Source organism: Erpetoichthys calabaricus, chromosome 7, assembly GCF_900747795.2.
Source record: "Erpetoichthys calabaricus chromosome 7, fErpCal1.3, whole genome shotgun sequence".
Classification (NCBI taxonomy): Eukaryota; Metazoa; Chordata; class Cladistia; order Polypteriformes; family Polypteridae; genus Erpetoichthys; species Erpetoichthys calabaricus.
Genome location: NC_041400.2, coordinates 24,850,512 through 24,871,823, shown reverse-complemented (window position 1 = coordinate 24,871,823; position 21,312 = coordinate 24,850,512). Strand labels below are relative to the sequence as shown.

Sequence of the window (21,312 nt, the reverse complement as noted above, 5' to 3'; positions counted from 1 at the left end):
TAAGTGAGAAGTAAGTGCTGGGCCTGAGTCAGGTGGCCAGAAGGTGATGTCTTTGTGGAGTTGACATTACCAAGATGGCCAGAGCTTGCACCCTTCTGGTTTTTCTAGGGTGCTTCTTTTCTCAAAAAACATAACATGCTTTCAGACATCTACAGCTCTGTCAAATCTCTTTTTGGTTTTCACCCTATGGTCCTTGTTCATGTCTCTTGAGGAGGTGAAATGGACTTTAATTGTATTCATTGCTTCTCAACATATTGCTGTATGACTAGTTAATTATCTCCTTTCATAATCAACTTAATTGCAAAATATTTCTGTGTTTGTTTGAATATCAGTAAAGTAAATGAATAAAACGTCTATTCCACCATCTGATCTTCACAGATTTACCATAGTATCTTGAGAAATTTGTATTGATGGAGAAAATTAAATGAAAAGAAGTTTCCTAATAAACACATGCAAAAAACAATGCATTTTTGCAAGGTGTAATTAAGGAGCATATTTATATTTTCTGTAAGTTACAAGTCATGTCTAGCATATAATCAAAAGTTTGAACATTTTCTGATTCTCTGTACTCTAGGTTTTACTTTAAGTTCTGTTTATGTTTCTCAACTTTTGTTATTTACTGCACATTATAATCTATCATTGCATCTGTCATTCTTGCCAGTTCTAATTATACATAAATGTCTTAATATAAATTTGTAAATCTATAAACCTGTATACTGTATAATTTTCTTCCAGCTAATGATTACGGGCTATTCCTGTCGGATGAAGATCCAAAGAAAGGGATATGGTTGGAGGCTGGAAAAGCCCTTGATTATTACATGTTGAGAAATGGGGTGAGTTTTGGCAGTATTTTAATTGTATGTGTCTCTCACACTTTTTTAAGTGATCCTCGGCCTTATGTAATTTTATATACATTTTTTACATTCCTGGTGCTGTTCAGATTAGAGACACATACAATAACATATGGCACATTTCCAGAATTAAAAATGCAAATAATAGTTAGTCAAGTTGTAATGGTTGGTGACCGTGATGGATCATGAAGAATCATAAATAGTAAAACACAATCAGAAAGGAAATTTTATGCCTTGTCATACTCATGAAATAACCATTATACATTTACAACATGTATATTAGGTAATTGTACCAAATTAAAAAAAAAGTTGTTTTTTTAAATTCTGAAATCAAATTTTAAACTTTCCTTTCAGTACCAATGCATTCATACTGTGGGCACTGGCATAGGTCAGTCTTGTCATTCCTAATTTCACAAAGTTGAATAATCAAACATGTTAACAAGGTATTCAGTTTTGACTTGCTTTGTTGAAATTTGAAATGCTTTTGTGTATTTGAATATTAAAAGTACCATTAAAATAGACTAGTCCCAGCAGGCATCTTGAAGTTACTAAAGCAAACATTTATAACAATTTAACAGCAGAATATTTATATGAGTCAGTGTAAGATTAAGTTCAACAAAACGCAGATTCACAATTTTTAATATGTGAAGTTGCAAATTCAGTGCTGCCCTGTGGTGGATTCCTGTCCCATTCAGGTCTTATTTCTGATGCTGGAATTACTTTGGTTTCCTTGAATCCAATAACAGGCTGAATGCCTTCAGCACATTAGTGAGTATTAATGGGTATGAGCTGTGCCTCTTTTATTTGTACATTTAAGGATACCCAGGATTGGCTAAGCCACTTAGAGTAAATTGTAAATTTTAAGTTGCAGAACATTTGAAAATTGTTTTATGAGTGAATATCATACAATATATTTGAAAATATTTTTGTACATTTTTGGAACCAGTTATCTTCATTAGAGAAATGTAAACTGCAGCTCTGTGTGTTTGTCAAAACAGACAATAGTGAAAAAAAATTTTTAAGCTATGCTAAAAAGCTAAATAAAATAGTGAACTACCGTATCTACAGTGTTCTTTGATTAAAGTTGTGTGAGTGAAACACTATAGAGAATAGCTTTAGTTATGAATGTCTTCATTAAAAAAGCTTTAATGCAGCATCTATGCAGAAGAGTATGAGTATTAGTAAATGCAGAGGTGTCTGGGCAGAATTTCCATGAACTTCACAACATTCATAAATGCATGTAAACTTATTCAGCAGGGTATGATATATCTGTTTTACCACCAATTATATTCTGTACTTGTATTTTTGCAATATGTAATTTATACAGTATATATGTCTAATGTATGTGAAACAGAAGTTTCTTCTACCATAAAATCAACACTAACTTAATATAAACTTAAATATATGCTGCTCAAATATGTTGTTGTAGGATACTTTGGAGTACAAGAAGAAGCAGAGGCCCCTTAAAATTAGGATGCTCGATGGAACAGTCAAAACGGTTATGGTTGATGACTCTAAAACTGTTAGTGATATTCTAATGACAATCTGTGCAAGAATAGGTGAGTCCTTAATCTAGATAAATATATTTTAAATAACAGATTATTTAGAGCAAATAGTCATTTTTGAAATGTTCTTTAATAATTTTGATTATGTTATGAGTTCAAAAGAATGACGAAATGAAACCACTTTACACTGCTTTTGCTAGCTTCAAGCATTGAGACTGAATTTGTATTCAATATATGGTGTCTGGTCTGCATTTTGATACTGGCTGGAGAAGGAATAAAAGTGTTGTTTGTGCCGTTTGAGTATATTTAAAGGTGACTGGCAAATCTGTCCAGTCTAAGGATGTTTCCACTGATGCATCCATTGCTTCTGCTATTAACACACATAGTCTGTGACACTGTATTGGATAAGTCTATATTAGAAGATCCCAGTTTCCTGTTGAAGTGCAAAATGCTGAATATGTTCCTTTTGTACAGTGAAGATTTTTGGAGAGCAAATTCTTAGTTGTACAATTCCATTGACTTCATGGGAATCTACAACTGTCTTACTGAGGTTCTCACAGAGATTTTTTGATAAGTATATGATTTGTTGTCTGAGCTGGTTCCTGCTTTGTGCACAATGCTGCCAGGATAGACTCTGCCCCTTTTGCAATCTCGAATTGGTTTAAGAGAGCTTGAGAAAGTATGTATGTATGATTCATTTTTACAAATATGCATCTTGAAGAGTTAACTCTGATTACAACCAGCAGAGCAGTTAAGGGTTATTTATTTATTTACATTTTTTTTAATAATAGTGTTGAACTCTGTAAACCTATACGTGATTGTTTTAACAGTTCTGACTGACATAGTTTTTTCAGTATAGATAATAAATATTACAGTGTATAAATGTTTGTTTTTTTTTTCTTTTCTCAATTGAAGATCTTACCTTCAAGACCTTCATGGTCTTAATGACAAAATTTATGAAAATCTATAGTCTAACTGCAGATTTTTGGATAGCTCTGTGCTGTAGATGCAGGACAGAATGCTTAGTATGTTTTACAGTATATACATAATAATTTGGTTTATGCATGTTCTGTTCCACAAGGTAATATATGCAGTTCTGTCCATTTCTCCATGTTTATATAGGCATCACAAATTACGATGAATATTCACTTGTCCATGATATTGGGGAGGAGAAAAAAGAAGAATACACGGGAACTCTTAAAAAGGACAAAACTCTTTTGAGGGATGATAAAAAGATGGAGAAGCTAAAACAGAAACTCCATACTGATGACGATTGTAAGTATTTTTAGTGTTTTTTATGTAACTTTTTTCTCTAAGTTCACCTGTTTACATTAACTTCTGCTTTTACAGTAAATTGGCTAGATCATGGTAGAACACTGCGTGAACAGGGTGTTGAAGAAACAGAAACACTTCTTCTGAGGAGAAAATTCTTCTACTCTGACCAAAATGTGGATTCAAGAGATCCAGTACAGCTCAACTTGCTATATGTGCAGGTACAGAATAAAGGTTGCATAGACAAATGGCTGGATATTTCTAAAATGTTTAGGTGCAGTACCCATTTAAAATTAATTTTGAAAAGCATTTGCTTAGAATTATTCTATTTACTCAACAATTCATCAAGAAAATCACGTTTAATGCAAAAAAAACCCAAGTGTTTCTAGAAAGGGCTCCAGTGTTTCACTCATGCATAAAGCAAGTCCACTCAGTCCAGTTTACAGGCTCTAGGGTGCTGGGACCTTTCAGTCAGTCAGTAATACAGTGTCACTTTACAATCAACCTAAACTGCATCACTGGGGAACATGGGAGTAAAGGCTGAGAACCTTGAGAAAAACATCAAAAAATCCACATAGAGATAGTTACTTAGTGGGAATTCACATCCATAAGGAGGCAGCATTAACCAGTCTAAGCATTTTTTGAATGCTTATTCAATGACTGATATTAAGAACAGCTAAGTTATAAATGGAGAGAAAAGATGGCCAGTATTTGTATAAAAAAAAGCCAACACCTTGAAAAATAACTGTCAAATTGTGATATTTTTGGGTCTAATGGTTATCCCTAACATCTTCTAAATAATAGCTTTTAATCACTTGTCATATAAGAAATTACACCTGATAATTAAATTTAGCAAGTATAAACTGAACTCAACCTTAGATAAAATCGTTACATGTATAATTATATATATATAATATATAATATTTCTTTTGCAGCTTTAAAACCCTGAAAAATATGCAAACTTGTATGAGTACGATAATAATATACCAGTGGTTTTGATTAGCGCTTCATCTAAAATCAAGAGTGTCAAACTTTAAGCTTATTCACTTTAGTTATTGAAGATGTCATTCAGATCCCAAAGCCATGATTACAGTTATATGTTCATTCTGTACAAAACACTGTACTACTATAATCTTAAACTCCTGCTTTGAGTGTTCACATTGAAATGTCAGCTATTGAGTGTAGCTGTTGCTGCCATGCAGGTAGAACACTATAGCTAACATTAAGAACCATTACCTTTTAGATTTTTTTTTTATGATCAGATTTTTATTGAAATACAAAAAAACACTTTAAAGTGGAGCATAAGCCATTCTGAGATGAATTACAATTTTGCTTGGCAAACCACCCCATAACACAACCCAACTGCTCTACCTTAAAATTAATAACTTCAACAATAGAATAAAAGAACCCATTAGAGACAGCAAGTGAGGGAACAGCACAGCATCGATCCCACGAAGAGCTAAAGATTAGGGTTGTGACCAGGACGAGGGTGCATTTGTGATCAGACCAGCTGTACCATATCTGTTCATTTATCAATATAAGAGCCAGATGCTCCATTGGTGCTTGCTGCTGACAACTCCAAAAGGATCAGATTAAAAAGGAAGACCTCTAGACAGATAAGCAATCAGGGGATTACCAGCGATTGTCTCTATCTGAAAGATAATAGATAAATGAAGTCAGGAAAAGTCTAGAAGTAGGAAAATGTGGTGAAGCAAAGGGATTATAATACGGGTGTGGAAATCAGACACCCCAGACCAAAAACTAAACATAGGACAGTCCCAAAACATTTGCATAAATGTACCTGACATGTTCAGGGAGCAGAAGTGACAATTTAGGTCAAATGACATTCCCAAGCATATCATTTACAGAGGGGGGTAACAGCTTTCAGTTGAATTTATTGATGATTAGAATTCTTTGAAACCAATGAGACATTTTTAAGAAGTGGAAGAAATATCTCTGAGCCACACTGAACTTAATTGATAGTGGGCAATATGATGCCTTAGAAAGCATTGTATATAATGTAGACACTGGTTTGTGAGTTTGCAATCAGGGGAACAGAGTAAGTGATAAATTATATAAAGGATGGGAAGCAAGGACAGATAAGATTTGGAACCCCACAAGCTTTAAAGACAGGGCTAAATTATAAATAAAAGAGCAAAGTAATTTCTTTTATGTAAAAGGAGCGATTCCACAAAACATGAATTGTCAGTTCATAACAAGGAGATAAAGCATTTTAAGTTTTTTTTGTTTTTTTGTTGTGGCAATCAAAAATATACAGGAATCTTTTGAGAGAATCACTAAGTTTGTTGTTAAAGAGAGAAAAGTTTGTTGTCTTTTGTCAAGATTTCTATTACAAGATGTATTTGTTTCCTGTTAGCTGAATTACTATAATTTACAGTTAATTTGGGTGGGTTTATAACAGTAAGCATAGATTCATTGGAAGCAGCTAACCTAAATTCCATGTTTTTCCAGCAGTATAGTAGGTTATTTTGCTTCTTGTGGTCATTCCATTTTTAATCTGCCCCATCTAATCAAGAGCATATGAGATATTCTAAGAGAGTATACACTGCTTGTCTATGCGTTTTAGGTTTGGATTTATATTGCGTGCTGACAAGCTGTAGTCTGAGTGACTCTTAATTGAAGTTTATACTAACGGCTTTCCTACTAGCTCCATAAGATTGAGTGTGTCAGTGAGAATTGGAACAAAATCCACAACTCTGGGGAATAGATAAGTGAAAGTAACTTCATTTTGTAATTTAAAGATTGTGATTCATTTTCACCAATATTTTAGTTGTATGCCTGCCAACCATGCTCTTGTTTAGGAATGCCAGCCCTCATATACTGCACACAGGATCCCACCTAACACAGCACTCATGAATCAGAGTAGAAAACTCTTGTCCCTCAAATAGGTTGTGAATCCTTTTACCTGATTTGTGGCATTGGACGGGTAATCCTGCTAGATCAGAGATAATTTACAGTAGATTGAACTCCAAACTATGATACCGCACATCTATATCATTCAGCTACTCACTAGTGACTATTAGAATAATGGCCAATGTTTACATACATACTAAAGAGACGTTTTTTTTTCTTCTAAACATTGGCAGAAGCAACTGTTATATTTTTATTGTCTGTGTGCTCTTCACTATATTCTTAGTCCTTTAGGGTTGCTGACAAGAATTGTGTATAATAGATGTGTTGTCTGACGGGATACTTTAAATATTTGACTGTTGTAAGAGAAATGTGGTACAAAAGATAAACAATATTCCTGAAGCTAAATGAATTGATCTGATTGTTCACATCAAAAGCCTGCTTTTCAAGTTAATTTAAGTCTTCTTAAAATTCATATTTTCATATGGCCCTTTCTGGAAATATCGGGGCTTTCATATGCTTGAAAGCCTCTTCTTTCCATCTTGTTGTTCTTGAGCTCTCAGCTGCTAGGATTAATTGGTGTTCCATTTCCAACATTGCTAAATGGCATTCTGTGGTGCAGGTGGTCTAATGTGGGGTGGCACATCATCACTATCTCTCAATTGCTTTTTAATTTCTGTGCTTTTGGGAATATTGTGTGGGTTGCACCTCTCTTGTTGGCTTGCTCAGACAATATCTTTTGTCCATAGTTATTCCTAGGTGGTGTTGTGGATGGGGACATTATGGTGAAATGGGAGGGTCTTGGCACCGATAGGGCTGTTTTAATCCTTTTTTTACATAAACCTTGTTTATTGTCTATTTTAATAAAAAATTTGATGCTAAAAAAGCACCCTTCTCTGCTGTTAAAATAATACTTTTGATTTTTTTTTTTTTTTTTTTTAAGGCTCGAGATGATATCCTCAATGGTTCCCATCCAGTCTCCTTTGAAAAAGCCTGTGAATTTGCAGGGTATCAATGTCAGATTCAATTTGGAGATCATAATGAGCAAAAACACAAGCCTGGATTTTTAGAGTGAGTCATGCATACCTCACATTTTACGCAAACAAGAAGAAAGTGATGTATTAGTGAATTCTGTTTTTTAAATGTAACAATACTGGTTTATTAATAGATCTTGTCTTACAATGGATGTACAATTTAAAGGCCAAGCATGCATTGTGAAGTCTGTTTTAATTATTTTTTTGTATAGTGCCTTTCACAGAGCACGCCATCACATGATGCTTCAAAGGCATGTAAGAGTAAAAACATAATACAAATTAAACTCTCTATACAGATCTTTGTTACAACACAGTGTTTACTGGTGCTATACAGTGCCAGAGGTCTGTGTTCAGAAGCTTGCTTTGGTGCTGTGGAATTTGGATGTTCTTTTTATGCCTCCATTGGCTTCCTCTTTGTATTTTAGTTTTCCACCCTCCTCGCAGTGTCATGCAGATTATATAAACTCTAAGTAAACTTTGTGTGACTGTGAGTTTACATGCATGTATGAGTCTGCCCTGCGATAGACTGGCACCCTTTTGCTGCTATTAAAGGCTCTCGCTCCAACCAACAGTGAACTGAATATTTTGTATAATTTTTTAGGTCTTGGAATCAAAAAAGTTGCAGTTTTTGTTACTAAAAAAAGCATCCTAGAAAACTGATATTTCTGTTATAAAAAAAAAAAAAAATCCTGGGAGGGAGACTAGGGAGACGAGACGTGATCTTCTTGGAAGACAATTTGACGTCGCACGAGAGACACTTTAACGTCACGCGAGACAACATTTATAGACAACAAGTTCATAGACATCTAACCAAGCAGTGTTGGAATGCTTTTGGCAGACACACTTCATGCGCTCCCAGCTCTTAAAACAACGACAAGCAGAATACGCAGCTTGCCAGCAGCAGAAAGCCAGCAGATGATCCGACCACTTCTCCTTAGCATGCGTTCACCCCCCTACCCAAACCCCCCCCCCTTTCATAACGCGAGCGGCAAAGACATGAAGTGACAGAAGGACAGCTGCTGTACAGGCTTGGAAATGATCAACGCAAAGCGCGACAAAAAGAACACACAGCTCGCCAGCAGCAACAAGCCAGCAGATGATCCAACTGCAACTCTATAGCGTGCATTCAGCCCCCCCTTCACAACACGAGTGGCAGAGACACGAAGTGGCAAAAGGACAGCTGCTGTACAGGCTCTGAAATGTTCAACGTACAGCGTGACAAAAAGAACACACAGCTCGTCAGCAGCTGTAGCAGAAAGACGGCAGATGATCTGACGGCATCTCCTTAGCGTGCGTTCAGCTGCCTCCCATTCACAACACAAGCAGCGTTATACATCCTGCGAGAAAGATTTAACCACGCCTGGGGCCGGAAATAAAGGACAAGTATTGTTTTTACAAAAGTTATAAAGTAAAAGTGAAAATAATGCATATGTAACAATTCCCATGAAAATAACAATCTCTTTAAATTGTATATCCGATAAACCAAACCTGGGGGTGGGAGAGCGAAGCATGCAGGGGATGGAGCCCCCTAGTCTATTAAATGATAAAGATCTAAGCGGATCACTGAAGTGTTTTACTTGTAATGCCACCAATAAAGCTTTGTATTTTGTCAAGACCTGGTTATGAACTGAAATGTTCTGCTGACAATTTCACATAAACTAAATATATGTGTTTTTTTTTTTGGTTAGCTTGAAAGAGTTTCTGCCAAAAGAGTACATTAAGCAAAAAGGAGAAAAAAAAATCTTTCAGGTATGTTTGTTATATCCCTGTAAACTCTTCCATGTCATAATCTGAAAACTTAAGAATTGTCCAATAATTTTTCATTTATTCACTTGTCTCTCTTATCATTGTATCTTATCATTGTATCTTTTCTACTAATTGGCACATAGTATAATATACAGACAATTATTCACATGAAAAAAGGCAAACTCTGTCTGTTCTTTGAGTTTTACGTTTTCTAAGAGCTTTAAATGACAAAGATGCTGAGGTGAAAATCTGCTTGCACAAACTAAAACCAGAGCTAGCAACGGCAACCTCTCATTTACCACACTTGCTTACGCATTCTGCTGGTGATGGCTCTGCTCAAATCACATGTCTTAAACCTGATTTTACTGCATCATCCAGACCAAGTCAGTGTTTGCCAGAAATGACCGTACTGCCGGTCATAATATTGTTTACTATCTTAATATTAAAATTGTCTACATCTTGTGTATATAGAATTCCCTTTGATTTATGAACATCAATAACACATTTATCTAGGTAAAGACTGAAATTGTCGTACTTTTAAACAGAAGTTGTTGTAAAATTTGTTTTTAGCTGCAAAAAATAAAAAAATGTAAAAACATGATAATGCTACTTTGAACAGAACTATAAAAGACACGTATTACATTTTAAAGAAAAAATAATAATTATTGTGTGACTTATGAAAGTATTTTTAAACATTTGATTTGGAATGAGATTAAACTTCTAATTATATTAATGAATAATTCCCTTTTTCTAGGCTCATAAAAACTGCCAAAATATGACTGAAATTGAAGCAAAAGTAAGCTATGTAAAGCTAGCAAGATCTCTGAAAACCTATGGAGTGTCATTCTTTTTAGTAAAGGTAATGCTTGTTATAGTAAAGAATGCATTTAATCTAGGAATTGTTTTTAAATGTAAGAGATCTGTCTTATGTCCTTTGCTTCTGGTATAAACTTTGTATTCTGATAATTTTGTACTGGAAAACAGGAATGAAATTAGAAGGATGGATGGGCAGACTTCTTTGTATAACTGAATAAATGGCAGTATATCATGTGTGATTTTGGGCTATATAAAAATAAATTATATTGTATTGTACTATATACTCTTTAAACTAATATTTGTTTAATTCGTGCATATCTGATGGGAACAACAGAATTCTGCCCTCCCCTTATGCTTCAGTTTTACAGGAGTGCAGTATTAAACATTTTTCAAACTATATAAGCAAACAGTCTTTAATTATTTTTTTAAGTACATTTTCCCACAGAAATTCATTCATGTTAGAATTCTCCTTCACCACCAGACTTCCATTGTTGTCTACCTATGGAATTCATTCATTTCTAGTTTTAGTAATTTAATTTGTTCCCATTGTAGTTTATTAGGTGTGAGATAGATTAGACATTAAACTTGAAGTGAAGTAAAAGTTACCATGCTTTTAAGGCTAATCGTGGAATGATGCCTTCTCTAGTACTACTGAAAAATGGATTTTCCGGGATGGGTACAGTATCTATGATAACTTCCACAGTGCTTGGTAGATGTACAAAACAGTAGTCTAGTCGAGTATAAACAAAAGACATAGGTAGAACTGTACTTGCATGAGTAGAATTAGTTCATTTCTTGTACTAAGCGTAGAAGAGTATGTCTGTTTTTGTTTGACATCCATAAACTAACTGAAAAATTGGTTTCCAGATTTGTTTCTGATTTCAAAAACACCTGTTTGCAGATAATCACTGGTATACTGATGATGTATTGTTATGGCCATACAGAAAAAAATTAAGATGTCCATTCTAAAACAAGTTATAACTACATATTGTAGGTCTAGGGCCATATGATTTATTCCAGAGTTCCAGTTTCTGACTGTCAGTGCATAATGCTGCTTAAGAAAGTGATTCAGCTTTCTGCTGTATGAAACAAAACGCCTTATCCAGTGTGAATAACAAATTTAACCTAAGACAAGTATATTGCTAATCTTTGTTTTACAGTTCTGTTTAGAACATCAACATGTGAGCATACTTGTGCTGGCTGTTTACAACTATATCTAACAGGTAGTGTTAGTTATTTTGCCAAAGGTAAAGCAGATATGTCACTGTTTTTATATTATAATATTATCTATGGTCAGAATTTCGGTGGAGAACACTGAAGGATGTCATGGAATGAAGTGATACAGGCAGGCAGTGTGGTGTAGTGGTTGAGGCTTTGCACTTCAAACCACAAAGTTTGTCAGTTCAAATCCCACTACTGACACTGTGTGACCATGATCAAGTCAACTGAAATGCCAGTGATTCAACTGGAAAACCAAAAGAAATGTAACCGATTGTATTATAAATGTTGTAAATTGCCTTGGATGAAGGCGTCTGCCAAATAAGTTAATGTAAAGGATACCCAGGAGTGCACATTCATGTCTGAACTTTAAGCTTTGTCTTGATATGAAGATAAAATTATACTGTAGTTCATACACTATTCTGTGGTATAAACTTGGTAAACAAACTGAGCATTGTAATTAACCTCAGTATTGTAAAGGGACACTTTGCCTTTCTGTTTCTTTATTGGCTAAATTAGTTGTTTTTGTCATCATTTGAAAATGATCACATTTGTTTTGATTTCTTGCACATATGAATAACACCATCTATATTCTTTTAGGAAAAAATGAAGGGCAAGAATAAACTAGTACCCCGCTTGCTTGGAATCACAAAGGAATCTGTAATGAGAGTAGATGAGAAGACCAAGGAAGTGATACAGGAATGGAGTCTTACTAACATTAAGAGATGGGCAGCATCACCAAAGAGCTTCACTTTGGTACGCATACTTGCCACTGAAGATCTGACTATTGAAAGTTTTGGTGGATACATTTTTTGTTTATCTGTCAACTTATTAAAATGCATCAGTTTACTAGTTTCATTGCTGTGGTAACTCCAACATAACAAGAGTGATCATTGTATCAGTTGATCTTTATTTTATGTACAGTAACTTCCTTAGTGTGCTCTATTAAACAAAAGTTATCTTTATTAAATCGTAGTCTACATAGGCATAGTATCAGATAAGATACTACAAAATGAGAATGAATTACACAGTGTATACCTCTGTACTGTACAGTACATCACCTTTAGAAAAGTTTTTTTTTTTTTTTTTTTGTCCAGTGTTCAACAACACCAGAGCAGAGAGAGGATAATTTATGTTCTGGTTTGTTACAGTTTCACTGGTATCAGTATTATGAGGGGTAAAAAGAAATAGGAATAATCTGAATCTTGCTGATAGGTCTGTAAAGTATGATAAACTATATTAATACAACATTTTATCAGAATAGTAGAATATTAAAATACACATTGGCACTAATTGATACTGTGGTTTGATATTTCAGGATTTTGGTGATTATCAGGATGGTTACTATTCAGTTCAGACAACTGAAGGGGAACAGATTGCACAGCTTATTGCTGGCTATATTGATATTATTCTGAAAAAGGTAAATCTTGTCCTTTTTAAATATTTAATTGTAAAGACTGAGACTGCACATGGAATTCATGTATCATTAATTATGGTACCAAAAATCATTTTGTTAGTAAAGAAAAAGTAAAAAAAAAAAATCCTTAGTTACAGTAAGAGCAGCTGCACACAGTGATCCAGTACTCCCTAGATCTCATAGTTGTTAAAATTGACTTTTCCTATTTTTGTACCTCATTTGTTAAATATGAACTACAGTATATCAAGACATGAGCATCTTTTGTCTCAAGACTTAGTGGTAACTTGGTCACTGACTACTAAAATCCTGTTTCTTTGTCTTCATGTTTCTTTGCTATTAAATGCTAAACTCTTTTTTTTTTTTTTTTTTTTTAGCCTTGACTGTAAACTGCTTGATATTTTTACTCCGTCCTTTAGATTTATTTGAGTATTTGCTGAAAAATGAAACCGCAGGCTAACATACTGAATGTTTTAAGATAGTTTCTTCTCCGTGAGAAGAGTGTAGAAGCGCAAGGATCCAACTAGCTTGTTTGCCTTTCAGTTGTTTCATGTACTGATTTTTGAATGTGCATTTCAACTCATGTTTAAATCGATTTCAGTGTAATTGTATCTTTTGAAGCATTGTCATTTTTGCTGTCAAAATGAATCCATGATCTGTTAGTGGTATCTCATTCACTTTGTCAATCTGAACATTTTTCCTGGTTGAAGGAACGTGCAGTGAAATGGTCTTTGTGTGCACACAGTTGCTGAGGCCAACATTTTATGCTACATCCCTAATAATTGGTCCCACATTGAGTAGTACTTATGAACTGTCTTAAGTTAAAATAATAATAATAATAAATAGTTGCTTTTAAATTTAAAAAAAAGATTGAGTATGTATGTTTTAATAGTCACCTGTTGAAAAAGCAAGAAAATACATTTCAAAAACCAGCATTTAACTAAAAATTGGATTATTGCAGTCAAATATGGAGTATACACTTATGTTCCCATTAAATGTGCATTCTTCAGAGCATATACTGTATTTAAGCTGTTTTGGTGTCTAAACTTTTCAAAAACTGTATTTGTGCTTTCCATAAACCAATTAAATCTGCAATAAAATTTAGCTCAACTGTCACTTATCCTATTAGCATCTACATTTTGCTAAGATAAATTAGAATTAAGATGTAAATGAAATATTTTTTGTTAATTGGGTAAAATATATTTATTTTTTTCCTCCTTTGTGAGCTTTAATCCCCAAAATATTGAATGTTTGTTAACTTCATTCTCATTTTCAGTTTGCGTTTTATGAGAAGGGTTGATGTTTTAACTGGCTGAGCAGAGCTTTCCTTTTCCTTTTAAATTTTTTATAATTATTCCTATTTAGTCATACTGCTCAAAACTTGGCTAAAGCTGTTTGCAAATTAGTAGTTTTTAAAATGTTTCAAACTAATATATGTTTTCTATGTGTCTAAAGAAAAAGAGTAAAGACCACTTTGGTTTAGAGGGAGATGAGGAATCAACTATGTTGGAGGACTCTGTGTCACCAAAGAAGTAAGTTTAATCATGTATTTTGTTGTTTACCTTTAATATTAACTCCTACATAAATCCTCAAAGAAAGCAAAAGATATCCACAAAATAAACTCACTTGAACTTAAAAGGAATTGTTTCATTTTATATGCCACTTTTTGGCAAGTGGTGTTATAGTGCCATATTAAGGTAATGATGAACTTTTGTTATAGTTGATGAATTCCTTTTTGCACCTTATTTTCAAATGTAATACGTTTTCTCAAAAGTACCAATAATCTGACGTGAATAAGCTCTGATAAGCCTGAACATTAACTATAGTAGCTTGCTTCTACATAAGACAAACTGATTTCTACCTGTGTGTATTCTACTTTTTTCAAAAAGTTTACACTGAAATTAGGCACTTGAAAATGATCCAGAATTAAGTGTTACTATAAAAGATGCAGTGCAGGTGCATTTTATACCCACCTAAAGAAATGCCAAAACAAAAGGACTTCATTTAATGTGGGTTTAATACAAGACAGAAACAACTTTGACAAATAGTGGCTGGAAAAAAATTTCAGTCACTGTGGCTCTCCAAGAGCAACTGGATACTACAGTTTATTATATTGTTATATGTAGAGAATTTTTAATTTCTGTGACATTCTACTTTTTTTTTTTTTTTGTTATTTTTTTGGTGTGTTGCAGATCAACAGTTATGCAACAGCAGTTTAACCAGATTGGTAAGGTAGAGCATGGTTCTGTGGCACTGCCAGCCATCATGCGCCCAGGAGCTGGAGGACCTGAGAGTTTCCAAGTGGGCACAATGCCACAGGCTAAGCAGCAAATTACAAGTGGGCAGATGCACCGTGGGCACATGGCTCCACTGGTATTTTTCTCCTCTTAATATTTTATTTAGTCAAAATGTACTACTTTAAATCTTTCTTTACACTCCAGGTTGGACAAACTAATGCAAAAAAGATATGCACATTGTTTATTGCTTTAACAGAATAATTTTACTCAGTGTAAAAATTACAGTAGTGTTCAATAGCACAGTAAAAGGATTTGTAAACCTTCCATGTTGTTTTATAAAATGCATTAATTTAAGAAATATTTGTTTCAGTCATCTGCTCAACAAGCTTTGATGGGGACAATCAACTCCAGTATGCAGGCTGTGCAGGCTGCACAGGCTACCCTGGATGAATTTGAGACCTTACCTCCACTTGGACAAGATGCTGTAAGTACTGGGCAAATACAACAGTTTTCTAAACAAAGTGTTCAGAAAGAAAAAATATACCTTGAAGGATCTGAATGTTATAAGAAAAATTTCTTAATAGAGAGTTCATTTTTATTTTGCTGTTTGCTGCTGTTTAATGAGGCTTTAATGTATTCTTTCTCTTGTAGAAAGTCAAAATAGCTGTAGTTTAAGTGATTATATTTTCTCATTCACATAATTAACTCAGATGAAGTGATTAATATTCTTTATTAAGCTAAGCAGGGATTAGAAGTTATATTACCATTATTGTTGGCAATTTCTGTTCCAAGTAGTTGGTCGTAAGTACCATTCTCAGAACTTGTATAGTTTCTACAGCTTCCAAGATTATTGACTAACCAAACAGGCTCAAGCAAATGGGGAAAATAATTTAAGTACTTTTTTAATGCATTGGATAATTTATTTGATATCTAACTTAAATATATTTCAAACTGAAAATTATACTTCTGCTGTTAATTTTTGTAATCCTAGGCCTCCAAAGCATGGCGAAAAAACAAAATGGATGAATCAAAACATGAGATACATTCTCAAGTTGATGCAATCACTGCTGGGACAGCGTCCGTGGTAAATCTTACTGCAGGTACTTGAAGTGTGTTTTCTTTTTTTCTTTCTTTTTTGACTTCTTTATTTAAGAAGTTAGTATTTCTCAAATGCTATACAGTTATCAGAAAATGGAAGCAGATAAAGATTGTGTAGATATGAAATGGCTATGTAGATTTCCTAGAAACTTGAATGTGCCTTGGTTTGTCTGTTCACTGAGTAAATTGTAGTCACCACTGAGAATTGTTAAAATTATAAAGCAATCCATTTACTCCGCTACAAATTTAATGTTCGGTTTTGTGATTTAGTATTTTCATGCTACGTTGTGATCTTTTTTTAAAGAAGTCTTCACAACAATTATTTTAATATTTAATAAACACAGTTACCCTCTGATGTCTCTCTGGATTTAGCTATTGCAATCCAATGTAGACAGTCAAGTCCAAATAACTCTGGACAATATTCTGCTGCCATCTAGTGGTTAAAATAAAGTTATGCTGAAAAAAAGTCGTCATAAATATTTCTCTGTTTTGCCAGTCTAAGGCAACACATCAGTTTTCTTAAGTGGCGAGGAGCCTTCAACCAAAACACAATGGCTTGTGAACAAAAAGCTGTAAAGTCAGTTTTAGAACAACATTGAATCGAGCGATAGTGATAACAATGTGAATTGGTCATTTGATGTTGACACGGATAGTGAAACTGATGGCTGAACAGCCATGATATCCCTGAAGAATTTGGTTGATTGGAGGTTTCCATGTGGGGCAAGTAGGAGCTTGGCAAAATGATTGTGATCAATGGAGATGATGTGCCTCCTAAGCACTGTTCATAATGCAGCAGCTGCCATTCATGTCAGGGGAAATGTGGAAGTCACTAAGCCTTGCAGTGTGGTAGCCTACAGTAACACAAGAGATGTAATCAGGCGGATCAGGAACTGACATTCTATCCTCTTGTGTTGAAGCAACAGAAAATTATAAGAAAAGTGTGCAAAGAAACATGTTTCTTGTGTCCCAACTGCAACATCAGGCTGTGTGTTGGTGACTGTCTCAAAACACATCATACAAAGGACTTATACTAAAATTTAATCAGTACAGCTGTGGACATTAGACATGCCTTTCCTACTGAGTTCTAGTATTTATATGCTTCTGCTACACATAGTAAGATTTTTTTTTCTTCTTGAAAAAATTCTGCGTTTTTGACTTGTTTTTCAGAGTGTAAACTTAATGCTAAGGAGGCTACCATGACAAGCTACTTTTTATATAGCATATGGTCAATTTTAATTATTCATGTATTAGAAAGAATTAAAATATCAGTGTTTCAGTGTTGCCAGTGTTCTTTTATCCAGGTTGGTGTGAATGAAATATGTAATAGGGGCCATAAGTTCTCCCATTCTTCTACTGAAACAGTTGTTATTCATACGACTATAATGGGGACTATAGGAATATATTGCCTCAATAAATTATTTTTGCTTTAACATGTGCTTATTTTTTTGCTGTGGAGTTTTTATGGTATTATGTATTGTCATATGGTACATGGTCAAAAGTATGTAAAAAACTGAACATTTCATTCCAAGCCCATGGGCATTAATATGGAGTGTTTTTTTCCTCCCCATTACTGCTATAACAGCCTCCACTTTAATGATGTGACTTTCCACTAAATTCTGCAGCATTCACTGCAGGGATTTGCTTACTTTTGACCATAAGAACATTGGTGAGCCCATGTGATAAGGCTTGGCAAGCAATCTGTTCTCCATTTCACCTCCGAAGTGACTGGTGGACTCTGTGCAAGTCAGTCATGTTCTCCTGCACCAGTCTCTGCAAACCACTTCTGTATGTACCTCATTTTGTACACAGGGGCATTTTCATTCAGAAACATTCCCCAAACACACAATTTTCTGTAGCGTTAAGATTCTTCCTTTCCTAGCCCAAACTGTGAAAAATGGCCCTGGATTATTAATCATCCTCCACCAAACTTTGCAGTTTGAATTGTGCATGTGGGCAGGTAATGTTCTCTTGGCATCTACCAATCTCAGATTTACATGTCACGCTGCCAGATGGCGAAGCATTATTTGTCATTCTAGAGAAAGTGCTTCCACCACTACAGAGTGTGATGTGCTTCACATGCTTGGAATTAAGCTCCCAATGAACTATTCTTGTGCTGACATTGCTTCCAAAGGCAGTTTGGAACTAGTAGTTAGGGTTGTAACCTACGGCAGTCGATTTTTAATGCTACACGGTGAAGCATTTAGTGGTTATCTTGTGTGAGCTACCATTTTCTTTTATGTCAAGCTGTTGTTCCTCTTAGACATTTCCAGTTCATGTTAACAGCACTTACAGTTGAACGGTCACCTCTATCAAGGCAGAAATTTGAGGCATTACTTACTGAAACAGTGGTGTCCCATGATTGAGCATGACCCACACTATTGCAAATGGAGAGTGCATGGCTATATGCTTGATTTTATGTACCTGTCAGCAGTAGGTGTGGCTGAAATAATCAATCCCACTTATTAGAAGAGATGTCCACATACTTTTTTTGGCCATGTTGAGTTATCTGTGACATGCTTAAACTTGATGCCATTAAGAGGATATCTGTACTTTATCAGATGTAAAAAAACCACTGTCATTTAATTTGAAAATCAAATAATATTTACATTCTTATGTTACTTCGATCAAATGAGTAAAATTTATTTATTGTTACTTGAGCTGCTTTTTCTCTGTTATGGCTGCTAATTGTTCCTATTTCTTCCAGGTGATCCAGCAGATACAGATTACACAGCAGTAGGGTGTGCGGTGACCACCATTTCTTCCAACTTGACTGAGATGTCCAAAGGTGTTAAACTTCTTGCTGCTCTGATGGAGGATGAGGGCGTTAATGGGCACCAGCTACTGCATGCAGCCAAAAATCTTGCATGTGCTGTGTCTGATATGTTAAAGACGGCGCAGCCCACAAGTACTGAGGTAAAGTTGTTTTGCCATACTTTGTAATAACTTGTTTAGAATTCGGTTAAACCAACTCATTATATTATTCTTTTGTAATGATAGTTTTTAAACTTATATGAAAAATATTGCCATTTTATCTTAATATCTTCAGTGGAGTAAATTATCCGACATGATAAATACAAAAATGCATAAAATGACAATTGCATGTTGCTCCCTTGGGGTTTAATTTTATGTGTTTAGGAACCATGTTAAAGCTGCACCAGTTGTTACTTAGCCATACTGAAGTAGCCTATTGAGGTGCAAATTATTTTGGTCTATGCGTTTAATGGAATAACCACTGTTACTCAGGACGGTAGCTGATATTTAAGCAAATCTATTTTTAATTCTTTCTTCTTTATTTGTCCTGGTGGAAATTGCAGTTTAGTCTAATGTTGTACCTGCAGAAAATTGTATTATATCAGCAGTTAACAGTATTTTTGTTAACAGTTTCATACTGGCAGTGGGTGTGTGTAGTATGTTGTCTTCAGTAATTTTATAGATACATCAAAACTACCAGTTCCACTGATTAGACGAGTGATCGTACATTTTTTGTCTTTTCATATCATTCCCCTTTCAGCCTCGTCAGAATTTACTACAGGCAGCAGGAAACGTTGGACAAGCCAGTGGTGATTTACTACAGCAGATTGGTGAGAGTGATGCAGACCCCAGATTCCAGGTAATTAAAGGAAGATGCTCTTCCCATGGTTCTAATTAAGGTGCAGGTGGTCAAAGTGTTATATTTTTTTTAACTTGATTATTCACTTTTCAGTGTTCTGTTTATCAAAATAAAAAATAATAATTCTGTAGTTTTTTAGATGAACAGTAGTAACAATTTGATAAATTCAATATAGAAGGTGTAAGAGAATGCAAGGTTTTACCCTTTTATAATGTGTAGTGTTGGATCTGAGAAATAGTACAAGGCATAAACCATCAAAAACAAGTTCTTAATTTCAAAATATTGTCAAATCATTTTGAATGAAGCTAAAAAGCAGACATTTAGAATCTCTGCAAAACATGTAGGGATCTTGGTGTGCTCCTGTGGTACATATGATATTTTATATTTCTGTAGCTGCCAAAGAATGCTTTGAAATGTTGGTCAGTGTTTATTATGAGGATAAATTGTTATTCTGAATCTACCTGTCACACTGTGTTACTGAAAATTCTCTTCAGGGTTATTTTAGTTACTGTTCATTATGAAATGTGTCTACCACACGTGTCCTTTAGTCTTAGAGAATGTAAGTTTGCAATACTCACTCCGAAGCACGAGGTTATCTACTTTTTGCACCACATTCATTGTACCACACTTTAGTTCTCTTAGTATTGGATATCATTTCTGGTGTAATATCGTCCAGAATGTCTTATTTTCAGTTTAATTTGAAATCATATCTGTAATGAGCATAAATTAAACAGAAATTAATTACTTTACTAAAAAAGCTAGGAATAACTTTCCATTAGTTGTTGATTTTTGAGCTATATAAGTAGGTTCAACAAACTCCACTTTATATGTATTTGCAGAGTTCAATAGAATTACTTTTTTGCTGAACAGTTTTATAACAACAGCATGATAAGTTGAAGTGTTTATTGATTAATTTTGTTTTAAAAAACTTGTATACAAAAATAACCAGTCTTTCTATAAATGCTCTGTACAGTTTCTTTTAGGTAAAGGAATGCTCAGGGAAACAACACGGAATGTCTCTCCTAATAGTCAAAGGATGGTAAACAGTTATCAAAGTATAGCTATATAATCTTTAAAAACAGAAAACCTAGACTTCTCTTCAAAGATACAAGATGAAAAACTTTTTAAATTCATAGTACTAAAACAATCTTGGGCTGACGATCATTGATTTTTCATAGGGTTTCTACCTGTGGTTTCCTTGATTACTAATTTTTCCAGGGTATCTTCACATTTTCAACATTTTGTCACTGTCTCTTATAGTTTGGTTGAAACAAAGCTACAGTGCATCCCTACATGCACCGTACAATTGTTGGATATTTTCAACCAAATTCCCAGCTACTCTTGACAGAAATGTTGGAATCTTTTTTTTTTTTTTTCAATGCAGTACTGTTTACATATTATATATATACTCAGATGTGAAGAACAAGTGATGTGCACCACAAACAGTTTGTAGTCATTTTCAGATTGGCCTTAAATTTTTTTTTTCCAAAAACTGGCAATAAATTTATTTCTGTGAATATCATCAAATGCCTTAGATGTACACCTGTTCTTGCTTAAGTTATTAAATAACCTTGTAATTAAGTGTGCCAAAATTATTGTCACATGTGCCTGAGTATGTGTTTTAATTGTTTACAGTACTT

The 21,312-nt window shown here is 34.3% G+C and overlaps 1 protein-coding gene across 1 annotated transcript in view; it reads left to right on the top strand.

The window, feature by feature from the left end:
• Positions 1-21,312, top strand: part of tln1 (talin 1) — a 173,882-nt gene that overhangs the window by 86,325 nt on the left and 66,245 nt on the right. The window contains 15 exon segments of the mRNA XM_051930058.1: positions 736-833; positions 2,281-2,410; positions 3,479-3,631; positions 3,707-3,849; positions 7,443-7,570; positions 9,222-9,282; positions 10,034-10,138; positions 11,914-12,069; positions 12,632-12,733; positions 14,183-14,259; positions 14,920-15,100; positions 15,335-15,448; positions 15,956-16,064; positions 18,767-18,975; positions 19,574-19,672. Of these exon segments, the coding sequence (XP_051786018.1) occupies positions 736-833; positions 2,281-2,410; positions 3,479-3,631; positions 3,707-3,849; positions 7,443-7,570; positions 9,222-9,282; positions 10,034-10,138; positions 11,914-12,069; positions 12,632-12,733; positions 14,183-14,259; positions 14,920-15,100; positions 15,335-15,448; positions 15,956-16,064; positions 18,767-18,975; positions 19,574-19,672 (1,865 nt within the window).